Raw genomic sequence first — 26,321 nt, forward strand, 5'->3', positions numbered from 1 at the left:
GCACAGAAGGGGAATAAAGCTTTATCCCCAGTTCCCCTCTGAACACTGAACCTGTACAGAAAGGAGTGAATTTGGTGAGAGTTGTTTGTTTGTTTGTAATTATTTTAAAGGGTGAGTATCTTTCTCAGGACAGTTCATGACGGGCAATTTAAACAAGCCAGCGTAGTACCAGATTAGTAACGCGTGAAACACCTGGAGCCCTGGGTTGAATGTGCTGAATATGTAAGCGATAATTCGATCAGTCTTGAATACTTCCTTTAATGAGTCTACGCAAGTCCCACGTCCACCCAGCCTGCTTTTGGTCACCAACCTAGACAAGTTCGCATGATCTTCTCACACTGGGTTTGGTTTTTGTTTTGTTTTGTTTTGTTCAGGCCACTGCAGTACAGTCTCTAAAGTTAGAGCTACAATTCCTTGGTGCTCTCTCCCGGTTGTACACGAGGCGCGGGGCTCGCTTTGCAGCACTCCTCAGCTGCAAGCACGCTGATGCCAAACCGAGCAGACCTGGATAAGTTACCCCGCTGGGGGGAAAAAAAGTTGTGCTCAGCTATGCTGTCTTCCTCACGGGGTTAACTATGTAGATTTCAGATGCAAATTTTACTTTAGGGCAGGCTTTATGGTATTAAGAGTCTCTTTTTCAGCCTTCTGAAATTTCATATGTATACATGCTAGAGCTCTCTCATCTCTGTTAATTGGGTTTTGTGGAATTTCGAGGCCCGGGGGCCAAGGGGGGAGGGCTGCTGATTAAAGCACGCCGTGCAGAAGTGGATGCAGAAGCGTTGCACAGTAACAGGAGGGAAACTGAATTCCTCCGAGCTACCTGCCTTCACGCGCGCATCCTGCCTGCCACTTTGGAGGAATCCCGTCTTTCGCCCTGGCCTTCCCAAGGGTGTGTGGATGGCTCCTGCCCCCTCTGACAGGCATTGCGGGGAAGATGCTCGCACCCGCTTCTCTGGTTGCGCAAACTGATTTTAGAGATTTTGAGGCTGCTCCGCAGCTACATTTGCTTATTGCACTGTGCCGGTGTCCTCACCGCAGACCCGAACAGGGCCATCTCCCCACAGCCCTAACCCCAAAGTGGTAGCGACAGGAGGCAGGGGAACCCACAATCTGACCTATACACTTCAGGACCATTAAGGAGGAATAAAAGGATGTTTAAGCTCCCTTTATCCCCTTTCATAACCAGCATGCACATGCGTGTCAGAATCTGTTAGGCTGTGGATGCCTGAATTGATAAGATGGGGGGGGGGGGGGGGTGCATCCGTGTGTGTGTGTGTCCCCATCCGTGTGAGTGTGTCCGTCCCCACAACAAGGGCACAGAAAATACCCATTCCTGCATTTGGCCTAACTTTATCTCTCCACATATGAGGATCCAGTCCAGGATCTTGCTCGCTGGAGCTAAATACAGATATTCACACACCCATTATAAATGCAGTCTAGTTTCATTTTTAACCCGCAGGAGGGTGTGGAGGGAGAAGACATCAAAGCATGGACACAGGCTACCCTGGCATTCTGGGCGTGCAATTTTATCTTCCCCTCATTTCCCTCCTCTCCAAACCAGCTGCTACAACTATCATGATGCTTGCCCTCCGGCCAGTATGCTGGAAAACTGGCTTCCAAGGCAGTCATTAATCTCTCCCCATTACCCAGCTGGCACAGGATTTTGCTTAGATCGGAGGAGAGTCAGCTCCGTGCCCTCCAAAACACCAGTGGCAGCTCCCGCAGCCATGCGTGCCAGGCATCCACCGGCCCCGCTGCCTACACCGGGCACAGCCTGGTGCCGCTCACACTGCTGTGGCAGAAGGGCCACCCTGCAAGGGACGAAGAGGGTAAAACTCAAACACAGGCACTGAAGAGCGCCGAAAGAGGATCTTTGATGTGAATTAAATAAAACCCGCCTGTCAGCAATGACGGTGAAAAGAAGTGCTATGCATCTTTGTGGGAAGGGGGCTCGGATCAGAGCTAAGTTTAGAGGCTGACTTCTTGCATAGCAATAGCAGCAGAGAGTAGCCCCTACATATGCAAGTTATGCAAGTGAAATGAAGATGCACGTAAACCTTCAGCAAGAAAACACAGCTCAGCAATGTTACGCTTTTCATTCAGCCATCAGGTTTCAGCCCATCTGAGGTAACAGGGCTGGAAATACACAGATAGGTACGTGGTATGCTGAGCACAAGCAAGGGCTGCTCCAGTAAAGCCGAGCTGAAACGAGAATAAAGTAGGCTTAGAAAGTAATGACGCGTGCCGCTGCAAGTTTGTTAGGAAGACAAATTGACAAGAGATGTGTTTTGTGGGATTACCACCTGAAAAGCAGCCATTTTACTGTCCCCCACATATACTGCACCGTCCCAGCAACACTATGAGGCAATGTTTGACCATCTATGTCGGGACAAAAATAACCTTTTCGGAGAATACTTTGTGTGTTGATGGAGTGATTCATACCAAAGCTGTCATATCCTCTCAGTAATACTGCTCATTTGCTACTTTTAGAGGGCAACAACGGGTCCCGCCAAGAGCCCTGTGTGTACATACATAAACCTGCATTTGATCTGTCAGTAGGACCGTAGGTTCCCCCAAGAAGAAGAAACACACAGACGAGTTTTTGATCTTCCTTAAAGTACCGCTTATCTCAGCTTTTGTTTGTTTTCTGTTTTTTGGGTGTGGGGTAGCGTCTGATGTGAATGCCACCCACTGTAAGATATCTAGGCAACGAAACAACCATCACAAACCACCGCTGGAACAAAAATAGCAGCACCTTTCTCTCCCTTGCCTCCCCCGGGCATGCGCCACATGCAGGACGGTACTGCCAGCATGTGCAGCTACAAGTATATGTTACAGATCACAAAGTCAGTGGCACTAAGCATGGGTCTCCCATCATTATCTTGCACCCAGACACTCATTAGGGAACCGCAGAGTCCTTCCTGATGGCTACTAGAAAGAGCAGCCCTTCCCAAACAGCCGTGGAGCAGGGAAGGATGGTCTCCCCCAGGCTGCTGGCGGGTGCAAACTCGAGCTTGGCCTAAGGAAAGCTGCTGCCTGCGGTACAACCAGCTGAGTGAGCATCTACAGCAACAGCTCAAAACAGTTCAGTCCCACGCAACAAGCCTAAACCATGGCACGCTGAGCCTTCCCCTGCTGCCCAAGTCTTCATCTTCTCAACCCCTCCTCACCGTCTAGAGGGAGTGCCAGTCCACAGCTACATGCACGACAGGGTGCAACAGCAACGGTAACAAATCCTAACTTGAATGGGGGAAGTGGTCTGAAAGGGATTTACTTGAGGTTGCAGGTTAAACCAACCTTCGCCCACACTTACGACTTAGTCCGTCTTAATTCCGGAGCACGCCGGCCAGCCACAGCCACACCTCAGCAGGGGGGAGAGGTCTCCAAGCGGCTACGCTCCTACCAGCTTTCGGAGGGGAGAGAAAGGACAAAAAGACCCAGCGGCGAGGCAGAGGAAGGAGCTTTTAATTAGCAGAAGGCAGCAATCAGCTGCTACGCCGCCTGTTTTGCAGCAGCCGGCTGGGCGAGCGCGTGGCGCATGGGGCCACCAGCGAGCGCCACGTGAGCTCTCCATCCCCGGCACATCCTTCCTCACCGAGAAAGGACACAAACCCCCGGGAAACCCAGCTGCGGGGTCTGCTGCCGAAATCCTGCAGGGCTCCTGCTGAAAAGCGCACTTAAAATGCAGACTAAAAATAGACCCCGCAATGATGCTATATTTAGCGGGAGGGTGCACGCTTTCGGAAGGGCCGTCGTCCCCTCCAGCAGCAGGGGCAAGGCAGCCGGGTACGCCCTCGGGACGGTCCCGCATGCCAGCCCTGCTGCAGCGGCACGTGCCGGCACCCAGCATGAGCATGCCTTGGGAGACCCGCATTTTCTTATGGAAAGGGGAAGGCAAGCTGCAGGAGTCCATCTGCAAGCCCCCTGGGTAACGGTCCCTGCTCCAGAGCAGCCGAGTGGGAGACAGGAGCCTGGCCCTCCCTGGGACCTGTGCTGTGCTGCTGGCCTGTCTCACAAGTGGATGCTTCCTTCTCTGTGCCCGGGTTTTTCTACCTGTGTAAGTGCGACAATGAGCATCGCGTTCTTCATAAAGCACTTATGGACATGTGGCTTCATCCAGGTGCTCAGGAGAGCCAGGCATGGCTGTAGGAAGTAGTATTTAGTAAAGGCCACCAAAAATTTGTCAGCTAGTGGAAACATGAAACCTCCCGCTTAGTTTGTCAAGCCAAAACCCTTGACTCTCTCCCAAGCAAAGAGCGAAACACCCATCCACTGGCTGGATCGCTTAGGCTACAGGGGCAGATCTGGAGCCAACGCGACACAGGCACAGGGCTCTGCACCGGCAAGCCCAAAGGGGCAGGTTTGCACTTTCCACATTTCGTGCTGGGTTTCCTCACCCCTAGAGCAAAGCAAAGGGGATGCGCAGCACGAGGAGAGGGTGCCACGCGGTCCCTGCAGATGCTGCACGGGACGAAGTGGCACCTTCCCCCGTTGACTTGCAGAGCCCCGTGGGGTGGCGAGGCGAGGCGGGGGGGTGTCCCACCTCCGGCACCCGGGAGGAGCCACTGAAAGCCGAGCTTCTAATTAAGACCATGGCTTCGGTTAATTGAGTCCAATTCACCTGTGACATGAAGAGCCCCAATCCCATCAACAATAATGGAACTGCATCGGCTTACACCAGTAATGACTTCAAATCAGCGACATAATAAAGCTAATTCAATACTTCTCCAGGTCCAGCTGATGAGGCTGCCACAGGAGAGCAGGAGACAGCGTTCCTCCTGCCGCACCGACACCTCCTCTGGAAGAGAGGGCAATGCAAACGGCCGGGGGGTCAGGTTGGTTAGAAAGGCAGGAAATGTAAAAAAATAAACTAAGGTTCCAACAACAAGACTAAAGCTTACTTTTAACATTGAATTACTCTCGCGGGCACTCCTGTGCAAGCGCTGACGACGAAGCGGCGCTCCCCACGACAACCTGCCAAGATGAGGAAAAACAAAACCCTGCAAGGCAGCCGCAGGTTTCCAACCCGCCGTGTGCTGCTGAGCCACCCCGCTGAGCCGGACCCACTGATTCGGGGCATCGGAGTCGTGGGAAGGAGCTCGTGGGACACAGCCGCGCGCTGGCGGCCCCGGGGAGGAAAGTGGAGAGATGTGAAAGTTGCCCGACGTAGGCAGACATGCAAATCAGCAGCTGCACGACCGGCCGCACCAGCAACCTCCTAATTGCCGCGACGGCAACCTCCTAATTGCCACGACGCCCGCCCCTCTCTCTCTGGGCAGGGGCAGAGGAGGAGGGGAGCCAGGAGAAGCGGGAAGGAGCGAAATCCTCCCACCGTCGGGGCCGGTGCTGCCCCGGGATGGCCCGAGTGCCCCGAGGGATGGGAATGGCACGGCTTGGCCCCCGGCCGCCCCACACAGGCCACTGCCTTGCGCACACAAATTTGTCTCTGCCTCCAGCCAAAAAAAACTAAGCCACCACTCTTCTAAAGAGACGCGCATTATTTTAGAGCAGTCAAGTTATGACTGGTCTGATTTCCATAATACACGCTCTGCAAACATCTGCCTGTTATTGAAGGCTCGGCTCCAGCGGGACAGAGGTTGAACAGGGCAGACCTTTGAGCCAGCGTGCCCACAGAGGGCTCCTCGCTGCCGGAGCGACCTCAGGGCACCAACGTGCCCGCTGGGAGGTCAGGGTGGTCACCCCTTGCTCCTGCCGCCGCAACCGACCCCTCGTTTCGGAGCCTTTCCTCGCGGGCCGCCAGTGCTCCCACTCCCAACGCGGGAGGGCTCTGCCCCCCCCCTCCACCAGAAGTACCTGCTCACGCCGACAAGCAGCCCCCAGAGCTGTGCCACCCGCCGGAGGACCCAGCCGGGGCATCCCTCCCAGAGGGACACGGGCTATATATCACCGGCGTCTAACAGATCATTCGGCACCTTCAGGTTGTCTGCCGTTTTTGCAAGCCGACTGTTGAAACCCGAGCGTCCCAATTAGACAAAGTTAAATGCTGCCCTGAACGAGGAGCCTTGCTGGCAAGAAAGTTACCCCGGCGTTATTGGACTGCTCCCTCCCTACTAAGAGACCGCAAATTGGTGTTTACTTTTAGAGGCTAAGTAGGCCAGCTTTGAGAAATCGCGCCCGCCCCGCCGTCCCGCAAGCTCCGGCTTCCCGGGGGCTCCCCGGAGGCCACGGGACGGGTGCACCGGCTCCTCACCGCGCACCGCCATGCCTCGGCCTTGCTCTGCCTTTAGCCCCTGCTCCGTCCCAGCCTGACGCAGCATTTGGCTACTGGTTTTATGCCCTGCACGCTGTACTGGGAGAGCTGAAATAACCGAGTGTCTGTACTGCGGTGAGTTGACACAGGCTAAATCAATTAGCTGCTATTGCTGGGATGCTCAGCTAGGCCAGATCAAAAAAAGACAAAGAAAGAAAAGTCCCACGCTGAGAGGAAACAGGCCCAGTCAACACATTTATCTCCAGTACTTTAATCAACGTATTTGAAATGGGAAAGGGAGATGGCTGACGCTTCCCAAAGCGACTAGGTGCGGGCTTGCTTTCCTAGGGCGGGAGGGGCAGAGAGGCCAGGCAGAGCGCTGCAGCTCCCATTCACCTCTGCTCCGTCCTTTGTTTCCATTCAACACACACTTCAAACAAACACAAAAAAAGCAAAATACTCTCTTAAGTTCAGTTGAGGCACTTTCCATTTCACATTGGGTGGTGTAAGCCCAGTAAGTCTCCTCGTTCATCCTGATTCAAACCAACACATTCTGAAGCTTGTGCTTAGCACCCTTCAGGAAGGACACAGAAAGGATCACAAGGCACTATGCGCCTCGCATGCCCCCCTTCTCTGGGCAGGATTTATCATTTTGCAGTAATCTTTGCTCTGCATCAGCCGTCCCAAGGACTACTGGTCTTCTTCCCACTGACTTTTGCAAGACCACACCGGTCAGTAAGCAGTGTGTCCCATACCCAGCATTTTGAGTACCAAGCCCCAGACCCTTTTTCGCTTCCGCAAAACATAGGATGTTTCTTCTGAGAAACTGACAATTACTGCTGACAAGACTTCACCTACACCTGGGACTGGAGAATGCTACAACTGGTAAAGGACGAAAGCGTCTCTGCAACACCCAGCTGCAGCTAGGCAGCCTCCAGCTTCAGCTCAGCCCCTCGTGCAGCAGCTCCTGATGAGAGGCATCATGCCATGTTGCTCTTCACTTCAAAGAAGACAACCCTAAGGAGAACTATTAAAGCAATTAAAAAAATATTATCTTTAAGACGCAATCTACCCAGAACTGAATGGGAATAATTACCAAGCTGCAGATTTTAATGTTTTTTTTAAGGCAATAACTGGCTGAATGTTTCTTCTGAGTAGCGTCACCTACAGTAACTTCTACCTTATCAAAATGGCAGACTGGAGATATCATTTTTTCACACTGTGGGCCACATCTTCCATACCTTATCTCGCAGTAACATCTATACTCACTAACCCTTTTCCCGTTCAGTTCGTAGTCCCATAAACACCTCTGTAGCAGCTCATCCAATTGTTTACATAGAAAAGCATGATTTATGTTTTTCTCAAAGCATCAAAGGCAGCAGTTCAGCAGCCTGAAGTGAGAAGAGCCAGCCCCAGGTTACCAGGCAGCTGTCTGAAAATGTGTCCTCAAATTCTCAATGAAGAGCAAGAACTAACATCAATACTCTTGCCTCAGCTTACTTGCATCTGCATATCCTGAATTCTTTATTCTTCCTCTTCTGCTCTGTTATCCCATCTATAAAATGGATATTACGCCGCACTGCAGATGGGAAACAGGCCCTGAAACATCAGCTACTGGGCTGAAGTTGTGCATCAACTAGACTTTCACAAAACCTTTGAATATTAGTGCATATCTAGTGCGTATCCAGACATGATCCATGTCTATTAATCGCTTTTGGTTGGATAAATGTGTTTGCTGCTGTTGGAGTAGCTACTACCTGAAGTATTACCCGCTCCTATCTGCCTCTCGTGCCTGTGGGCAGGTACAAGCACCAGCCATCCTGAGCTAGGGATGCTGACAGATGCCTTGAGCTCCTCCCGACGGGACTCTAACATGCGTGCTGGCCCCTATTATAAACACCTTTAAAGGTGCAACAGAAACAGAAGCAGCTCCCAGCCAACAGACCTCTTCCCAAAGAAGGCTCTTCTGCTTTGACTACATCTCAAGATGGCAATCCTGAAGAGGCACACAAAGGGATTTAGCTTGTGTATCGCAACTTTGGAGCGGGATGCTCTCTTCTTTATGGGTTAAGGCTTAAGCCACGTACTTGATTCAATCAAGACAGTTAACTGGCATTAAAAATTTCATGAATCGGCTATCAAAAAGGGTTAAAAAAATTCTGTTAATTTTTTTTTTTAAATCTATTTTTAAAATTCCTTTGCAATTTAAATTTATTGGGAGGCAGAGGGAGGGGGGGAAATATCCCCAGAAGGAAATGGTTTTACTTTTTTTGAGATTATGCATCTTTCACCAAATACTTAGAAAGAAATCTCAGTTCACATTTGTAATAATAAGGGATTATCAGAGTCCTTAATTTACTGTTGAAGTCTTCAGAGAAGTTTCGTACCTTGAGTGAGGTACAGCCTAATCCCTGTGTATGATTACATTTAGGAGTGAGAGGGAGGTATGCGGAGGGTGGGGAGAAGCAACTTTCATTGAAGACAACGCTTCAGGCAGCCCCGGAGCAGAGTGGATCCAGTTTGAAAAGAATTGGCAACCCTAAAACTTTTTGATAAGATAAAAATTCATTGATGTTGGCTCACACTAGGCCCACTTCAACTCTGCACTTGTCCTCTGTGTTTCCTTGGCATATCTGTTCCTTTCCTCTATCTGCTTTAGCATAACTTTATTTTTCTCTTTTATCTTTAGCTAACTGCACCCAGGGACTGGAGGGATTGATTTTTTGTTTTGACTTATTGTTTGAAGATCTGTAACTCAAAGCAGCTTCTTGCGCCTCTGATGTCTAAGCCTGAGAAGTATAAAAGGTAAAGCTCATCCTGTGTACCAAACTGAGCAAGGATACCATTTTATAATCAGTCATCTGTGTTTTATTTTGCCTTTTTGGGAGGAAAACTATTTTAAGACTTTATAGGCAATAATACTTTAAATAAATATTCTCATGGCAGATACTACACATGCCAGTTCTCTTTTTAAAGACAGTCAGCTATTGCTCACCACTCAGGGGAAGAAAAAAAAGGTTCCTAATTAAAGGAGGCCATTATACATCAGAAGATATTTTGAGCATCACGTCACACTACCAACAGCCTACTTGCAGCCAAAATGTTACCATGCAAATCTAAAAACGCTCTCGCTCAGAGATGCGCTACCACGAGACTAGCCTAAATCCCCGCTGGGAGGGGAAGGCAGGAGATGCGAGACGTGCTCGTCAATGCCGTTCGTAAACAGCGATCTCTCCTTGCCGTGTTAACATCACCCTGTCCGGAGACATGGAGAGATGGAGAAGGATTTTCGTTTGCTTCCTCTGCCTTCTGAGCACCAAACTTGGGAGACTTCTCCTTTTCCCGGGCAATTCTTCCCTCCCCTCCCCTCCCCAAAAATGCCGCTAGGCTGTTTTAAAGAAGCAGCTCTTCGGGACGCGGCACCCAGGTTTCTCACTGCACTTACACATTTCTGTATTGTAGAAAGCTGATAGCCATGGCACACACTGACTTTGTTTACGATCGCCCGTCTCCGCTATTCCCTGAAGTTGCCCAGCTTGCTGAAATATGGTTACATATGCAAACATTATCTCCCAATTGTAACCTCATTTTCTGCTCTGCTGGACAGCGTGACCAGCATTTGTCATCTCGCCGCCCCCGCCCGCCACATCATTCATGTGTCTATAATTGTCATCAAGATGTGGCATGTCAGCAGGACTCCCGCGTCCGCTGCTCCCCATCTCCACGCAGTCACTCAGGTAACAAACCCATAATCTCGCCCTGTTTTCATGATGGTTGAATTACACATAATTGTTTCTGCACAGTGATTGATTTCTGCCTGAATAGAGACCTCTGCCTTTTTTCAATGCGAGCGAGTGGCAGCCAAGTCTCTCCATCTAGGAGGAGGCAGCAGCCTTTGAAGAGATCAAAGCCAAGGCCGCGAGCAGTTGTGCGCCCTGGGAATATGGAAAGCCTTTATGCTCTCAACCCCATTTCCAACATCATGTTGGATTGCAGCTGCATTACATTCTGCCAGCATTCTTAATGCTTTTAGTATTGACTCTGACATCACCGATAGCTGTTTTAAAGTAACAAAAGCTGAAGGATGACTTATTTTCACAACTCCGTAATTGGAACATGCAAAGTTAGGGGAAGGGAGCATTTGTTTTTAATCTCAGATACAAAAGAAAGCACAGAAAATTATATAAGTTCCCCAAAATTAAAAACACGTTTTTCATATGGAAAGAACAGAGGGGGCATTTTTATAGCCTAGACCACACAAAATGAACTGATTATGCACATGCTTTTTCAAGCCTAAAGGCTGAAGTAAAAATACGATTGGGCAAGCGAGTCAAATTGGGAAAAAATATTGTGACTCATGGTACGTTTAGTGACTTTTAGCACCTGATGCAAGGCAAAATAATGCAGATGCCCAGGCTGTCGCCTCACCTCTGCAGCTCCTTGTAGCAAACTGACAGCGGTTCACTTACTTACCCTAAACCAGACACACGACGCATGGCAAACGAACACTAAATCCCCATTAGTTATCTAAAAAGATAAATAATGATCTAAAAGTGTAAAATGCTGCAAAGCTTCCTCTAAGACTCCCTCTCCTCCAGTCGTACAGACAACTCTTAGGCTGCCTTAAAACTATTCTTGCCACAATATTGTTTCCAGGGGCATCAAATGCTCCCACGCTCCTCCTCTCTCCTCATCTGGCTTTGCTAGTGAAAACAAAAGTAAATCTCTACAGAGAAAGACTGTCCTGAACTTTGATTAAACGTACGTCTACACTGCCCTGAAAAAATATTTCCAGGGAACTTTAAAAACTTATCAGTGGAGAGGAGGGAGGATAAGGAGGATGTATAAAGCGAGAGCCTGGGAGGGCACAGCAGCTGAACCGCTCTGTGTCCATACGCTGACCAGTCTGAGCACTACTGCTACTTCGACAAATATTTTTATTCATGCTAAAACCACTGAATAGGAGCTTTTAAGAGCAGCAATTTTGAAATATGGTAGCTGCCACTACAGTGTGCAGAGTGGTGAGGAAGGAAGAATGTGCAAATAAAGCATAAGCTGTAAAGAATTAAACATTATAAGCTGTAAAGAATTAAACACTATGAGCACCCATGTATTAGCAATAAAAATAATTTCCTCTTAGCTGTATCGTTTTTCTTCTGCTGTTCTAACACTCCTTTTTTTTCCCTGTAGTCATTAAAACCCCGACTCAAAGACAACAGCAAAGGGATCTGCCCTCCCTCCCTGTGGACACAGAGCTTATGTCCCTGTCATTTCAAGGCTGGGAAACTGTCTCATTTTTACTTTGACTGTTCCTTAACACACACTAACCATACTGAGGCTGAAACCAGAGCCAAACGTAGCAAGCTCTTTACCAAGATATAAAAGCTTATAGTTTTTTAGTAGTATTAAGACAGAAGTCTTTTCTGTGTTAACCTAAGGGTTTGGGTTTTTTTCCCCTCTGCTATTCTCCTGCCATCCCCAGCAAATTTACTGCTTCCTCTGCTCGTCCTGCTTTCTTAAATCAGGACTAATTCTTTGTGGCTCTGGTGTCCACTCTGATAACCAGAGGGATGCTCATAAGGCAACACTGAGGAAAGAGCATCAAGATACAGAGAGCTGGAGCAGTCACTGTAAATAGAGGTATCTGCTGCCATGTTGGCAGGGCAGCTAATTCAACTTCTGCCTATCCCACAAGGAGTCTCAAGTATCTGGAAATGAATGCCAGCCTCCAGAAACTGAGCAAGCAACACGCGTAGCATTGCAAAGGTCTCCAAAACACTCGCCACTATGAAGAAACAGCAGCAGAGAAATCACTTTTATATAATACTGCAACCCTGCCTTTCAGCGTCAAACCATTACTGTGATGAAAAAGTATGGTTTACTGTAATTACTGCTTATTTTCCCTTCCAGGGACTTTTGTGTTCATTTGCAGAGGATTCACTTGCTACTTGATACTTTTGCTTGAAAGCTTGCTACTTTTTTTGCAGCTATTCACTGAAATTTAAGAGACACCATTTAGCCCAAGAGAGGCACACAAAGGCTGTCAGCCAGGTTTTCATCCTGCGCAGCCCACCGCATAACCTGCACAGGTAGCTCTCCATGCCCAAGCAGAGGCACAACTTCTCCTCACGCAGGAGTTTTTGGTGACCACGTTAGGGAGAGGCAGGGGAGCTGACGACAAACCTCACCAGTTCCTTAAATCCTGATCCCCGCAAAGTGGCGACCTGCATGACTGCAACAAACTTGAGTTTTAGGTTTGGCTGCGGTGCGTGCTGGGGGATGTGCTGTGGCCACCATGTATAGGCTACAGAGCTGTGAAATAAGAAGAAGACAACACCGATGACCTGGGTAACCCCAGGGAGGCGATGCCACCGCTCAAGGGACACAGATAGGACGCCGAGAGCTGTCCTCCAGCGAGCACAGCCTGGGCGCACATTAAAGCAGCAGGTATTTCAGGATGCCCAGGGAGAAGTTTAAAGCCTCCAGCTTCAAACCAGCCGGCACCTCCTTGGAAAGCACTCTTCCCACCAGAGGCTGCTGAGGCGCAGAGCATGGACACCGCTGAGGCCACGGCGGGTGCCCAGCACCGCTGGAAGAGAAAAACAGATGCCATTGTTGCCAAGACGCTGTCCCAAAAAGAGCTGCTTTGAGAAGCAGCTGAGTAAGGGCCTCCCAGGTCCACGGTGAAAGACGAAAGCCCCACCATGCCGGTGCCCAGGGGAGCTGGCTGAGAAGCCCTGGTCGGCCGTCCCCAGAGCATCGTGTGCCAGAGCCACGAATCAATGGCAGCTTCCTGGGAGAGGGAGCACACTGTGCTGGTTATCTAACTGCGTTTGCACTGAATTTCTGAGACAGGGACGGAGACAAAAGTGGGGGTTGCAAATAATGATGCTGAGGGCAAGCAGCCTGCTCCCCCTGCGGGAGGAGAGCAAACACAGAAAACACAGTGGGAAGATGTGGGTGCTGCTGCGATGGCAGGGAGGGAAATGAGAAAAAACAAAGTCTGCTTTTTGACAGAAAGTTTTAAAGCTAATTTTCTTAAGACCCTCCTTGCTTTTACTTAGAAATGTCAGTAGGATTGTTTGGTCCTTAACTGAAGGGCTGGGTATGAAACACAGCCACAGCCTGCACTGACACCAACTTTCTTTTTATCTGCATTGCTTTTAATTCTCTTATTCCCTCCCTCAGATTTTTTTTTACTTTCTCAGATTTTCGGTTTGTTTTCATGAAAAAAAAACCCCAAACCACCAGCCCAAGAAACATACCTTTACAAGCAAGCTGTCTTTCAGGTGGGCTCCTGAAGCAAACTCAGGAAATGTGGATTTTGTTCCCACCTCTGCCGTCACCTTCCTCTAAATCTCTGAACAAATGTTGCTTTTTCGGTTCCTCATTTGCAGGAGCCTCCCCCCAGACTGTGCCTCTGCTTTTGGGAGCAGGGTGGGGGGAGGCAGAGGACATGACCCCCCCCGCCCATGCCAGCGTGGGTGCCAGGGATACCTCCCGGGAATCTGCCGGCAGCCGCTGACGCGCTGCGATTTCCACGGGTCACGTCCTCATGCTAGCCTCTACCTTGGGTAATTATACACAGAATTTACCTATTTCATGCTTAATTGCACAGGCACAAACTTTTGCTCCACCCCCCAAAACAGCTAAAACCTACCAGCAGCACTTGCGTTACTACAAGCAGCTCTCCCAGTCCTGGCTTAACCGCCTGGGCTGAAATCTCAGCCACTGCCTTAATCAGCCATCCCCTCCTGGGAGAACCCACCGAGCCCAGCAGTGGAGAGGGGCTGCAGGTAACACATGAAAGGCCAACATCAGCCCACGGCCGACTTGTGAGCTACGGGCTCCCGGGCTGCGAAACGCCGCCTCCAGAAGCGAAATGCAAGACCCACCCGCAGGCTCTTCTGCTGACTGAACGTGAAAAAATGCTTTGTCCACTAGATGTTGGCCAGAGGGATTCATTTAATGGAGGAGGGCATTTTTTGCGCGGTGAGTACAACTGTTTAACTAACTGAATGTATTTACTTGCAGTCCTGGAGCCAGAGCTGGAAGACAAGCTCCACAAAACCCCCTCTGAAATCTCCTTCTCCTAAAAAGTCTGCCTGTGCCCCAAACACAGGGGTTTCTGAACAGCCTTTGATTAAACCACATTTCCCGACTGAATATTTATTGTTCTGCCCCATTAGCCTGTAATATTCTCATTTACAGGCATATCCCTGGAAAGAAAAAGAAAGAAAAGGAAGGATTTAAAGTTTCAAAGAAACAGGGAAAGCTTTCTACACAAGTTGTTTTGGGAGGGCCCTTGAATTAAAAAAGTTTCAAGCAAAACAGCATTTTGACCAGCTCTCCCAGAGTCTCTTAGTATTTCCTTACTACAAAGTATGAAGTAATCTTTTACAGGTCACTCCAATAAGAAGCTTAGTAGTTGCCAGTTTAAAAAAGTGTTTGCAATAGTGCTCTCCAACTGTCTGGGGAGTTGCCTAATAAATTAGCATTTTTTTGCGGTTCTCCTATTCCAAGTTTTCCTTCTGAAGATTTACATCTAAAACAGGATCTCTGCACTATTATCTTAGAAAGAACCTCAAAATAACTGAGAGAGGAAAAAAAGTCTCGACAAAACCAGAAGAATCCACGCGCTTAAGAGCTAAGCTTTTTAAAGTTTTATTTCTTTTTTCCTTTAAATCCAGCACATCTTCCTTTTCTCCCTATACCAGGAGTATTTAAGACATGAAATAATGTGCGAGAGAGAAGGTTTTGCGTAACAAATTTTCCAAATCCAACATGCTCAGTTCAAACTTATTTTTTAAGCCGAATTTCAGTTGTGTGCAGGAGGAAATCGGGCAGTAGAGAACGGACACAAATACAACCCAGCATGCTAGTGTCGGAGGGCAGCGAAACAAAAAGCTTTAGGGGCATTCTCCCGGGTAAATTATTTTAATTGCTTACGTTTTTCAAAATGTATTTTCGTATGTTCGATGTATGGCTTGTTTCCTGAATATCCTCAAAAGCTCTCCCAGCGCCAGCTCGGTGAGCTCACTTTTCCTTTCCATCTCCATCCCCAGCAGCCTGGAGGGGACCCGGGCACGCTGCAGCCTGTCCCACCGCCCCGGGCTCCTACACCTGACCATCACCCACCTGCTCGCTCCCGCCCTGCTCCCAAAAGCTCCTCAAGAGGCTGAACCTGCGCCTGCATTTTTATTTTGAGAGAAGAGGACCTGTACGTGAACCCAGGGGCAATTTTTACTTTTCGCAGGGGCTAATTCACGTGCAGACGTTGAAGGGGAGAAATCAGAGTCTCCCCCAATTCGGAGGGGTCTCTGCGTGGTGTCAAGCCCGGCTATTCTCCTGCTTCATCTCAACTTTTCTCTAACCAGTGTTTCTTGAGTTTAAGAAACAGAAACGCTGCCAACCAGGCTGCAAGGAGTGCCACATGATGAAACAAGCTGCCACAAACCCTAAATTGAGGAGAGGGCACGGATGTGAGAAGGAAGCCACTTTATAAAACTGAATTCGGAAAGCCACGCAGCGGAAAAATGCGCTGCGGCACCGTTTTGCGGCGTGGCTGCGTGAGATGTAACGCGGGTCGGTGGCGGGAACCTTGCTCACAGTGGGGGTACACGGGAGTTATACAAAACTGCAGTGAAAGCGGTACAGGACTGGGGGTGGGAGGGATACAGTGCAACCAAACCCACAATTACCACTTGTAACTGCAGCTTCCTAAATCTGATACAGCAGCAAAGTTTAGAAACTACAGGCCCTAAACAAATCGCTGGATTGTGGCATTTTAACAAAGTAAACACATTTGCACGGCTGGACACAGTTTATCTGCATTTTAGCACATAGCCAGGGAAAAGGCCTTCTCCCCAAGCACAGTCTGCATTTGACAAGCGTTGACACCTTTAATCGTCACCTCCGTATTGTACTTTTTTTACGCTAGACAAAGCTTGCCAATGCAAGATTTGGGGGGAATGAAGAAAGATCAAGGCAAGAAGATATGCCAGAACTGTGGAGAGACAACAGACGGTCACAAAGATAAATCTCTGAGGCAGTTCTGAAATACAGAGAGGCAGAAGATTGAAGAAATAGAGCCTTACGGCATAGCTAAGTGACCAGTTACTGAGACAAAGCGTTGGCTCTGAGCAGCCAGTGTCACTAGGACCCCAACCCAGAAATACAGGTCCTATAGGGACAGCTTTTCAGAGCTCACCACTCTCCACCTCTGAGCCAACAGAACTGCCCAACAAAAGCCCCATGTTCCCTTTCCCTATTTTTCTGGATGTACGTGACGAATCAGACCATTTCCAGACTGGTCTCCTTTGGATAACCCCTGCATCCCCATCCGGAGCTCCGTTCAAGTCAGCCAAGGAGGGAGCTGGGCTGCCATCAGCTTTGTTCGAAGCACCAGCATTTTCAGAAGGTACTTCGTGGCAAACGCGTGCATGAAATCACAGGCTCCCAAGGGACCTCTCCCCCGTGCACTGGCCTGGGTGAAGCAGACCTGCCCGCTGACTTGCGCAGCGCTGTTTGAAGTACAGAGCTAGAGTACTGAAAGTGCTTGGGTAGACAGACACCTTTGGGAATTAACTGCTCTCTGGCTTGGGTAATAACTCCTAACCAAAGCGATTCTCTGGTTTACGTGTTACAGCTGGTGACAACAGTATGCTTACTTTTAAGTTAAGCTGCCCATTTAATAAATATTCAGTCAAAGTCTTGTAACTTTACACTTGTAATTTTTGCTGACTAAGCTCATCCTATTGATTTTATGCCTCAACTTCACCTATACCCACAGCCACTTAAAGAAAATAAACAAATGTCGAGTCAACCTTTCGGCTCCATGAAAATGCTCTTCTACACGAGGGATTTAGTATCTTTGAAGATCACAGGCGAAGATATTCTAGGTCCTTTATCTCAACCTGAAGCATCAGCGAGCAACACCACTGCCAGAAGCCGAGGGAAGGCATGCCACTTCTCCTCAGGCACTTTGGACCACTTTTCTTCCCCTTTAGGAGAACAGGCAATCCCTGGCTGATTAGCACAGTTGGCGCACACGTTAACTCCCGACTGCACTTTTAGCTCAATCCCAAAGATTCAATGAATACATTTTTATTTAAGTGCTCAATCACTTTCTTGCTGAGAGGACAGATTCCTTTGAAGTGGGAAACCCAAACTAAATAAACATATCCACAAGATCCAAGTCTCAAAATAGAAGCCATTGGGTTGCTAGATTAAGTTATTCTGAATGCAATTTTCTTAAGTGAATCTAATGCTTACGAAGGGCCGGAGTGACAGAGATGCTAATCCCCAACTGCCTGGGCGGGAGCAGCACGCCAAGCAGCTGCGCCGCCTTCCCTCCAGCGTCCTGCAAGAAGGGACCAAACCCAACGGCCAGATGAGAACGGTCTTCACGCCAAACACGCCTTACGGCCAAAACCAGCTTAGACATAAATGCCCACTAGCCAGGACGGGGGGCGGTTTGGTGTAAACGGGGAGTCGTTGACACACAACTGGCGCACCACGGCACGTGGCTCCCCTGCAGCAGCGGGGAGGACGCACGCCGAGGACAACCTGCCTCCACCAGGTCGAAGACCCGCAGGCTGCCCGGCTCGCGGCAGCTTTTCCCTCGGACCAGCCACACGCTGGATGGGTGTCCATCCGCGCGAGAGCAACACAAGAGACCACAGCGGGCCACGCGAGGCACAGACCTCAGGCTGCAAAATGTTCAGCGTCTGTACTAAAGCAGACTCCTGCACGTCTGTCTGCTTCTGAGAGACACAGGTTTTTACCACTAGCCAAAAAAGCACATGCCTCTAATAGGACTTCAGAAATATTACAGCAGCAGTAAAATGCTTTTGTGTGGGTTATTTCCTTCCCGTATCAGGAGGAGTTTTCCCTAACTATAAACAGAAGTTAAGTACTCGGGAGGAGCCAGGCCTGCGGTACCCAGGCTTTTCAATGCCTGCAGCCATGCAGCGCTGCAACTACCTGGAAAAAGTCTTTTCCTCTTTTGATGCCTGAACCTGTGGAGCTTCAGGCTTTCTTCTTGAGCCATATCCTCCCTGGCATTTGCAGCCTGTAACAAGCTATTCTTCTTATTTTTTTCTGGGCTGGGATTAAGTTGGAGAAGAGGTGGCACAGCACCAAAACAACAGGAATGACATTTTGCTTTTAAACTGCCTTACAATGTAAGCAGCAGCTCCACCGTTTACAGTTTATATTGAATTAGCTCCTAGGTATAGAGAAAAAAGGAGACTGAGGACATAAGCGTACACACATATTGATATAAAAAAGCTCCAACTTTGATGATTTGTAATGGGTGGGGGTTTTGATTATGCCTCCGTTGAAGCCACGCACACGCAATTGCTGCCTCTGGACTGAGACGTCAGGAGAACATTTTCTTTCCCCGTTGCCCATTCACAATTAGACAGATTTGCTAGTTGCATCACACTGACAGGGAGAAGGCAGCAAAAGCAGAAGGACCGTTTTCTTCTCCAGTGTGTGCCCAAAGACCACACGCTAATGACGGACTTATGTACATAAGACTCTGCCTGGATCGTGCCATCTTATCACGAGCATCCAGATCAAGCTTCAGACAAAGGCCAACCTAGAGGCACTGCAGTAACTTCTTCTTCCCCCTCTTCCAAATGGAGAATTCATTTCACTAAGGGGGGGAAAGAAAGCACCACCAAAACTCGGCCCACAACCGTTCACGGCTTGGATCTGTGTTTCACAGAGACCTGGCTCGTATCTTCGACTGATCAGCTGCGACGCTCGAGTCAGAGCAGCTGACAGACGCGTTTGCAGCAGTGAGGTCCCTCTATTAGCGCTGAGCAGATTCCTCTTCTCCCCTGGTGCTGGCATTTGGCGCGACTCGCCAAGCCCCTCAGCAAATAGTGCTAAAATTCCTCCCTGTGCAAACCCGAATAAACCCCGACAAGTTCTGCTTCCACAGAGTTGGGAAGCTTTGTGCTCCTCTGCACCTGATTTCGAAGTTATTTAAGGAGCTAATTAGCATAATTCGACTTCATTGAGAAGACAAGTGCCGCACAGGGTGAAGCGGCAGAGCCTCAGTGCTGGGTGAGCAGCTCCGGCTTGTCGAGCCCCTCAACTGCCCGTGCAACCCGTTTCCCCAGGCACGGGTCTGGGGTTGCAGGGGGAAGAAAGAGACGTGCGACAGGACCACAGCTGCCTACGGCCCTTGGAGCATCCTGCTCCGATGCCAACTTGGGAATTAGTGCAAAGGTTTCTGATGGGCGATACGGGAGCAGGAGCTGAGCCCCAACATCTGTGCTACAAAGCCCATTTCATACTGGGCCAGGGAGCTTTCAGCTGACCACGGCTCCCCGCAAGTGCCTACCATTGCACAGTCAGCAGAATCGAACTCTGAGGAAAAGACAATATTATGAAAAATCAGGTTCGTGTCCTTCTGCAGCTCCCATACATTCCCCTTGGGGTCCCAAAAATTCCCCACAAGCAAGTGAACCAGCCTGCTTTCAGAGGGACAGCAAGATGCAGGTAGGGAAACAAAACCCCCTTACCGAGGCTCGGTAGCCACACATTCTTGCTATTTCTACCTTCATCCTTCCTCCTGTCCGTATTATCCGCACTATTTCTCCTGGGATGTTAGCTCTTCCAAGACAGGAGCTATCTCCATACCCCTTGCCATGCAGAAGCACGCAAGGACTATCCAAAACTTGGGCAGGGTAGGGGGGTCCTGTGTATAAACGTTGTTCCTTGCGTTCAAACTCTCTTAGCACAATTCTTCATCATTTTCAAATGGATATGCTGTGTTTTGCAAGTCACTGTAAGGTGTTTATAGATTGTATCCTCCGACCTATTTAACACCTCCAGCTGCTACAAAGAGACAGTTTAGCCACAAAAAAATAAACCCAGACCCCAAAAACAGATAAGAACAGACAAAACGGAGGTTGCAGAAATCCTCTACCTTCCCACAGAAAGTTTAATTCATTGGGAAAGAGGGAGGAACAAAGACGAAATTATTTTCTGGATGAATTTAAAACACAGAGAAATGATTCTTCTTCAGCCGCCTCCTTTGTCCCCACGTTCCCATCACACAGACAAGAAAGGTTTGCTACCCCAAAACTAGTCTTGTTAACGAAAAAGCAAGAAAAAACCCACACATGTTGGAAAACAAACAGCTGTCTCTATCTCCCATCTTCAGTACCCCCACCACGCTGAGAAACCACCAAAAGATATCTCGAGCACACAGGATGCACATTCACCAGGTGTTACTGCGGTTTTAGTACCATCACGTGCCACTTCTCCTGCAGCCACCCAAACCAACTGCTTTGCTTTTTCACTTACCCAGCTATCTGATAAGAATACGTACTGCGGCACAAGGCTTGTACCTGAACTTGCAATTAACACTCTCCTGCTCCTACAAATACAGCCTGTAAAAGGCAAATCAGTTGCCAGTAAAAAAAAATAATTTAAAAAATTAGAAAAAGAGGAGAACGGGGGAGATGAGACCACTCTAGCAGCTTTTGGAAGATTTGAAATCCTCCTTATACACCATCTCCCCTCCAAAAGCTGCACTGAAATTACACTTCAGCTTCCTTCTTTTAAGGCTTATTAGACACGTTGTGTCTGACTATAGATTTGTATTTTGAATTTTACAAAGCACGAATGTAAAGTGTTTGCCTTTTTTTTTAAAAAAAAGGCTTTTTTTTTCCTGCATATGCTGATGAAAGTAACTTTTTTCCCATTCCAAGAAAGCTTTGCTCTCTCTCTCTGCCCCGGCATAGCGAGCCGAGGCCGCCTCCATCAGAGACGGTCCCTGTCCCGGGGCTGGCCCCGTTTCCCCGGGGGTGCATCCCCTGGGCGGTTTGCAGGCAGTCGGGTCCTTCCAAGGCGGAAAAAAAGATTCAGCCGCCCCAGGGCGGCTTTTTAATCCTGCCTAACACCTCCAGGCAACAGATGCATCAACAAGAAGTGGCTTTGTCATGCAAATGACAGGGCGCAGGTACACACCGCAGGGCTGCTCCGCGCACAAATGGCTGGGGACTGACACCCCAGGGGAGACCTCCACCTCCAGAGCTTGCTGATCTCGGCTGCTCCTCGCCCCCCAACGCCGGCACGTCCTCCCCCCCGCCTCCCCGAAAAGGGGAGCGAAGAGTAAACCTGCGGGGCAGCGGTTGGGACCCCGCAAAGGTGAACTGGCAGCAGCGGCACAGCGCTGGAGCTGTGGTTAGCCATGAAGCGAGTGAGCGTGTCATCTCCTGGATGCAGCGTTTTGATTTCGCACGCATTAAAACCCAGCTGTCAGCTAGGAGACTAACAAAGATTATAGTTCAATTAAACAAAAAAATTATTTAATAACACAAGCGTGTAGCCTTGTGGTTAAACTGAAAGAACTCCAGGCTTATGTCAACATTGCAGCCCTGCAACAGCAGTATTTTACCGAAATAGTGGTGCTGCTCTAACATGCAAGAGCAACACTGAACTAAATTAGCCCCTCAGATGTTCTGCAGGCAGCTTTACAATTAGAAAGCAGATGCATTTCCCCCCCTCCTCCCCTCCAACGTGCCCACGTAGGATGGTTCCTCAAGTACCTGAGCAGGCAGACAACCTCCGCAAGAAGCCAATATTCTGGGGACATCGGTGCCAGATCAGTAAAGAGCGGCAGCCCCACGGCACGCATACGCAGAGAAAATCCTCAGTGAATAATTAAACTGGATTTTGTTGTTCAAAGCCTTGCACCAGCACTAGGGACTTTCTCGGGAAGGTAACGTGGGAAAGAGGGGGTAAAAATAGGTCTGAAGTTTCCTGGTCCTCAAAGGGGCAGGTTTGAGTCTCGGTGCCCTCTCATGAAGCTGCATCCTTTTCCCCACGATACATCCGAACTGAAGTTTTCTGTAAAGCAGCGTTTACAACAACAGAGGCTGTAGGCCTCTGAACTGTAATTTATACACAAAAAAACTGCTGAGCTATAGAAGGCAATACATTGCACAAGTTTTTGCATCTTTCAAACGCAAACGGTGACACATAAAAAGGGCAGATCTGTGTGTTTCCCAGTGCCCAACTGCCCTGTCATTCCGAATCCGAACATCCACTAATTTAACATGCTTTGCTACTGTCAAATTACAAATACAGATTAGGCCCCCTCTTTTTTGTTTTTGAAGTAAAAGCCACAACCCTGAAGAAAAATCAAGAAACTCGGAGAGCAAAATAATGCCAGTTGTTTGACAGAGACTGCCAAGTAAAAATCTAAGAGCCAGTAAGACGGAAAACTGCTTTATCACAGAGAAATAACAGCATCCAACTTCTCGTGTCACAACACACACAACTGCAGCGGCATTTTTTCAGCAGGATGCCTGCAAACAAATTTATTTCCCACTTCACTCCGGCTCTACTAATATAATTTCCACAACTCCTTTTAACACTGCCTCCCCATCGCTCTATATGTATACCAAGAGGTTTACAAAAATAAATAGGAACTGACTATCCAAAATTAAAAGTACATTAAAATCCATCAAACGTTCATCTACACCAATGGAAACAGAGGGACCAACCTGAAAGAATCAGTGCCTGTCACAACGTAAAGGAAAGCTGTAACTACTGCATCACGGTTGACATTAATTCCTAAACGATCATTTCACAATTTGTGGCTGAAGATACAGAGTATGTTTCAAAGCAATACTGCCAGATATGTAAAGCCTTCACACAGAGCAACTGATGGCAGAAATAAATATCAATCAGCAAAGAGCAATGCCGTATCTGAAGGCAAAAAAAGAATCCAATCTTTTCATCTTACTGACAAGCAACTTTAGCAGTTCTGTTTCCAGCCCTCGGTTTTCCTCAACAAATGAAGAGTTAAAGGCAGAAAATTCACATCTGTCCCAGTCACTACAAAGACAGCATTTACATCATTCCACCATACATTATCCTACAGTCGTAAACCAGGGCTCCCCCCCCAAAGCCCCCAGCCCTGTTCAAAGGACGTCAGACACCGCAGATGTTAATCTCGGCTTTTCCACCGTGATCACGACCAACACCTCTAAGAGCTCTCAGACTCCACTGGACGGAGGCTCTGAACAGCAGAAGCACAACCTTCACCGTAACTGAAGCTACCCAAAAAAACCCCAGTGTGAACACGCACTGCAGACCGAACAGAGGGAAACCCAGCTCGCCAAAACCGGTCTTTGGAAGAGATAACTCACTGTTCTGGGGATGGGTGGCGACAGAGATCCATTAGGCATGTACGGGTCGTTATTCATATTTGGCATCATGATATACCCAGAATAACCAGAGTATGATGGTCCCTTGCTGTATAAGCCACTGTCTGGATGCTTTCCTATGGAAGAGGAAACAATGATTACATTATTCCCCACATACGCATTTCTTGTAAGTTAGAGCACTTAAACAGGTACTGTGCATTCATAAAAATGTTCTGCATGCAAACGTTTCCTTGCTCATGGAAATCACCTCTGACAGAAAGTGGTCCATAGCAATTTGTAATAACATTTTTTTAAGAAGAGTAAATTCTTAAAGGAACAAGTACTCTCAGTGAGGATTTTATCCTTAAAATACGGAATAGCCTCAGAGTAACCAATTTATTTTGCTAGTCCCTGTTCAAATCAAGGCAGAAACATCACATCTGGTGAAACATCACATTTCTCAAGTAGCAGTTTTCCCCCCATTTTATACATCCCTCTAGGATTTGTGGATTCAGAAGTATCGCCAGTATGGGTTTCCAGCATCATTGTTAGGAAAGGGAGGAACAGGGCAGTGATAACTAGATATAATCATTTCCTTCTCTCACTGAGCCACTGTGTGCAGTGAACAATTCATTCTGGCCATGCTCACCGGCAACAATTAGAGGGCAGGGGCTGGCTTCGAAGGAGACCCTAACGATTTGGGGGGGGGGGGGGGGGGGGGGGGGCTGTTGAACACACATGGCACTACAGTCAAGAGGGAAGCCAAGTGAGAGAGGCTATTTTGTAGGAAAATAAATTATTTGGGTCCAGGCCCTGCAAAGGGGGGTGAACAGATCTCCCCCCTATATGACCGTTGACAATGATACTACTCCAAGGTGAGGTCTGAAGAGGTTGCAAGGCTGAAAAGAAAACCATATAGAGCTGACCTCCTCCCCCTCACTGCCAAAATGCTACGAGCATGGACATTATTGCTTTTAGGCTGTTTAATGACCAGTTTGGAGAAAGATCACCACAGAGTCCTGGAAAGCACCAGGACTGAACTGTGTCTGTCTTTATATGGAATTTATGATCTGGTTTAGTTTGTGATGATAAGCATTTCATTTTAAACGTAATCTCCCATCCTTCACAGCACACATTCTTTGTACACGTGTCCAGCTTCCTAAGTGATATTCAACGAGCTCTGTTATTTCCTCTGTCCTCCTCAATCAAAATTAATCAGCTGGTACATTAAAAAAAGCAAGAGGTCTGTTCATGCTTAGATTTGGAAGAGGAGATTTAAGCGACAGGCTTTGGCTATGGGGAAAAAAGCACAGTGTTTCTGAACACACACTCGGCTGCCCAGTATGAGCGAAGAGATAGATGTGTTTAAGCTGATATCCTAAAAATAGTTATTTCTTCAGCGAAGATCCATTTGGCCTACTTATCAGTTTCTAAACAACTGAAATACCATTTGGTCACTCAAGATAAACGCGCTGCACGTTCATCTCCTTTTTAAATGCGCTTTGAAAGCACCCTGGCATCCCCCTTCCCCAAAAGGTCCTAAATATATGTTTCCCAAAAGAAACCAAGCTCCAGTTTGAAGACCGTGCAGAGGCTCATGGGGGGACTAAGGGGGACAATATCGCAAGACAGGACCGTGCGCTTCTCACCTTCCTCGGGGTGCTCTCTGCCTTTATCATGGTAGGAATCCTGCGCTTGAGTCTGCCTGGAAACCTGACCGCAGGGAATCCACCATCAGAAAAGAAGAAGAAAAAGAAAAAAAGTCATTGTACGATGCTCATTTATCGATCACAGCTGCTACAGCTTCTTGTGGAAAGAAAAAAGTTAGGGCAAGAGATAAGCATCTTTCTTTTCCCTCTTAAGTCGCTTGGAAGACAACTGTACCAGAAATGTTTGTGTAAACGATCGTTTTATGACAACGCGAGTAACTATGGGGCTTTGCGAAGGTTTTCTAGCAGAAGCGCCCTACATTTAACGAAAGGGGCTTATTTCTGGAAAATATTTGGCGTTTCAGCAGTCAAAACAGTCTTGTTAACAAGATACCAAAAATAATGAGGTTGCCCTCATTACCGGACCTTTAGGAAAAAAAAAAAAAAAAAAAAAAGGAAAGAAAAGGAAAAAAAGGAAGGAAAAAAAAGCAGGTTCCCCACTCGCCCTGAAGTTGTTAGCGTCGGGAATTTCTTTCCAAACAGTTTTATGCAAATCCCTTAAAGAGTTTACGGCTAATGCTCCGACCCCGCTGATTTTACCGAGGAAATTTCATGGCCGCTTGAGGTCTAATACCACCGCACCGTCGGGGGACTCGCGGGAACTTTCTCGTCCCGGGCCGAAGCGCCGAGGGGGCCGCCCCCCCTCCCCCCCGGCCCATCGCCGGGCGCGGAGGGGCGCAGAGGGGCGCGGAGCCCGCCCGGCTCAGCCCGCCGCCCCTCTCGAAACGGGAGTTGGCGTGGGATGGTTATTTCGGGGGGGTGGAAATTCGGAAAATAGGACTTTCACCGGTGCCCCGCCGAAGCTCCCTCCCTCCCTCCCTCCCGGCGGCAGCGCCCGGAGCCCGCCGGCATCCCGAGCCCCCGCGGCCGCTCCGCGCTGCCCCGCGGAGCCCCCGCGGCCGCGCACCTCGTGCCCGTTGGCGCCAGGGGCTATCTCGGACTCGTTGACGAGGGAGGACTTGATGTCGGCCAGGTCGCCCTCCTCCTCGGGGTGGCTGATCTCGGCGAAGATCTTCTCCTTCTGGGGGTCCCCCTCGTCCTTGAAGGGGATCATCTCGTCGGTGGCGCAGAGCTCCGGGTCCCCCCCACCGCCCCCGGCCCCCGGCAGCTGCGGCATCCTCACGGCAGCGCGGCGTCTGCTGCGGCCGCCGGCCCGCCGCGGGAAGGGGAGCGGGAGCGGGAGGAGCAGCGGGGGGAGGAGGAGGAGGAGGAGGAGGAGGAGGA

At 48.9% G+C, this 26,321-nt stretch overlaps 1 protein-coding gene across 7 annotated transcripts in view; it reads right to left on the reverse strand.

The window, feature by feature from the left end:
- LEF1 (lymphoid enhancer binding factor 1) overlaps window positions 1-26,321 on the reverse strand; it is a 71,353-nt gene that overhangs the window by 44,416 nt on the left and 616 nt on the right. For 2 of the 7 annotated variants that reach the window (XM_030019000.1, XM_030019017.2), the window contains exons 2-4: window positions 26,005-26,233; window positions 25,038-25,101; window positions 23,392-23,525 (exon numbers count right to left, since the gene is read on the reverse strand). In XM_030019000.1, coding sequence (XP_029874860.1) covers window positions 23,392-23,525; window positions 25,038-25,101; window positions 26,005-26,214 — 408 coding nt within the window. In that variant the 5' untranslated portion in view covers window positions 26,215-26,233. Of the gene's footprint in view, window positions 1-23,391; window positions 23,526-25,037; window positions 25,102-26,004; window positions 26,269-26,321 lie in introns of those variants that run through there. The other 5 variants (XM_041124585.1, XM_041124587.1, XM_030019008.1 and 2 more) reach the window with 4 other exon arrangements.

The sequence above is a fragment of the Aquila chrysaetos genome, chromosome 1, assembly GCF_900496995.4.
Source record: "Aquila chrysaetos chrysaetos chromosome 1, bAquChr1.4, whole genome shotgun sequence".
In the NCBI taxonomy this organism is placed as follows: domain Eukaryota; kingdom Metazoa; phylum Chordata; class Aves; order Accipitriformes; family Accipitridae; genus Aquila; species Aquila chrysaetos.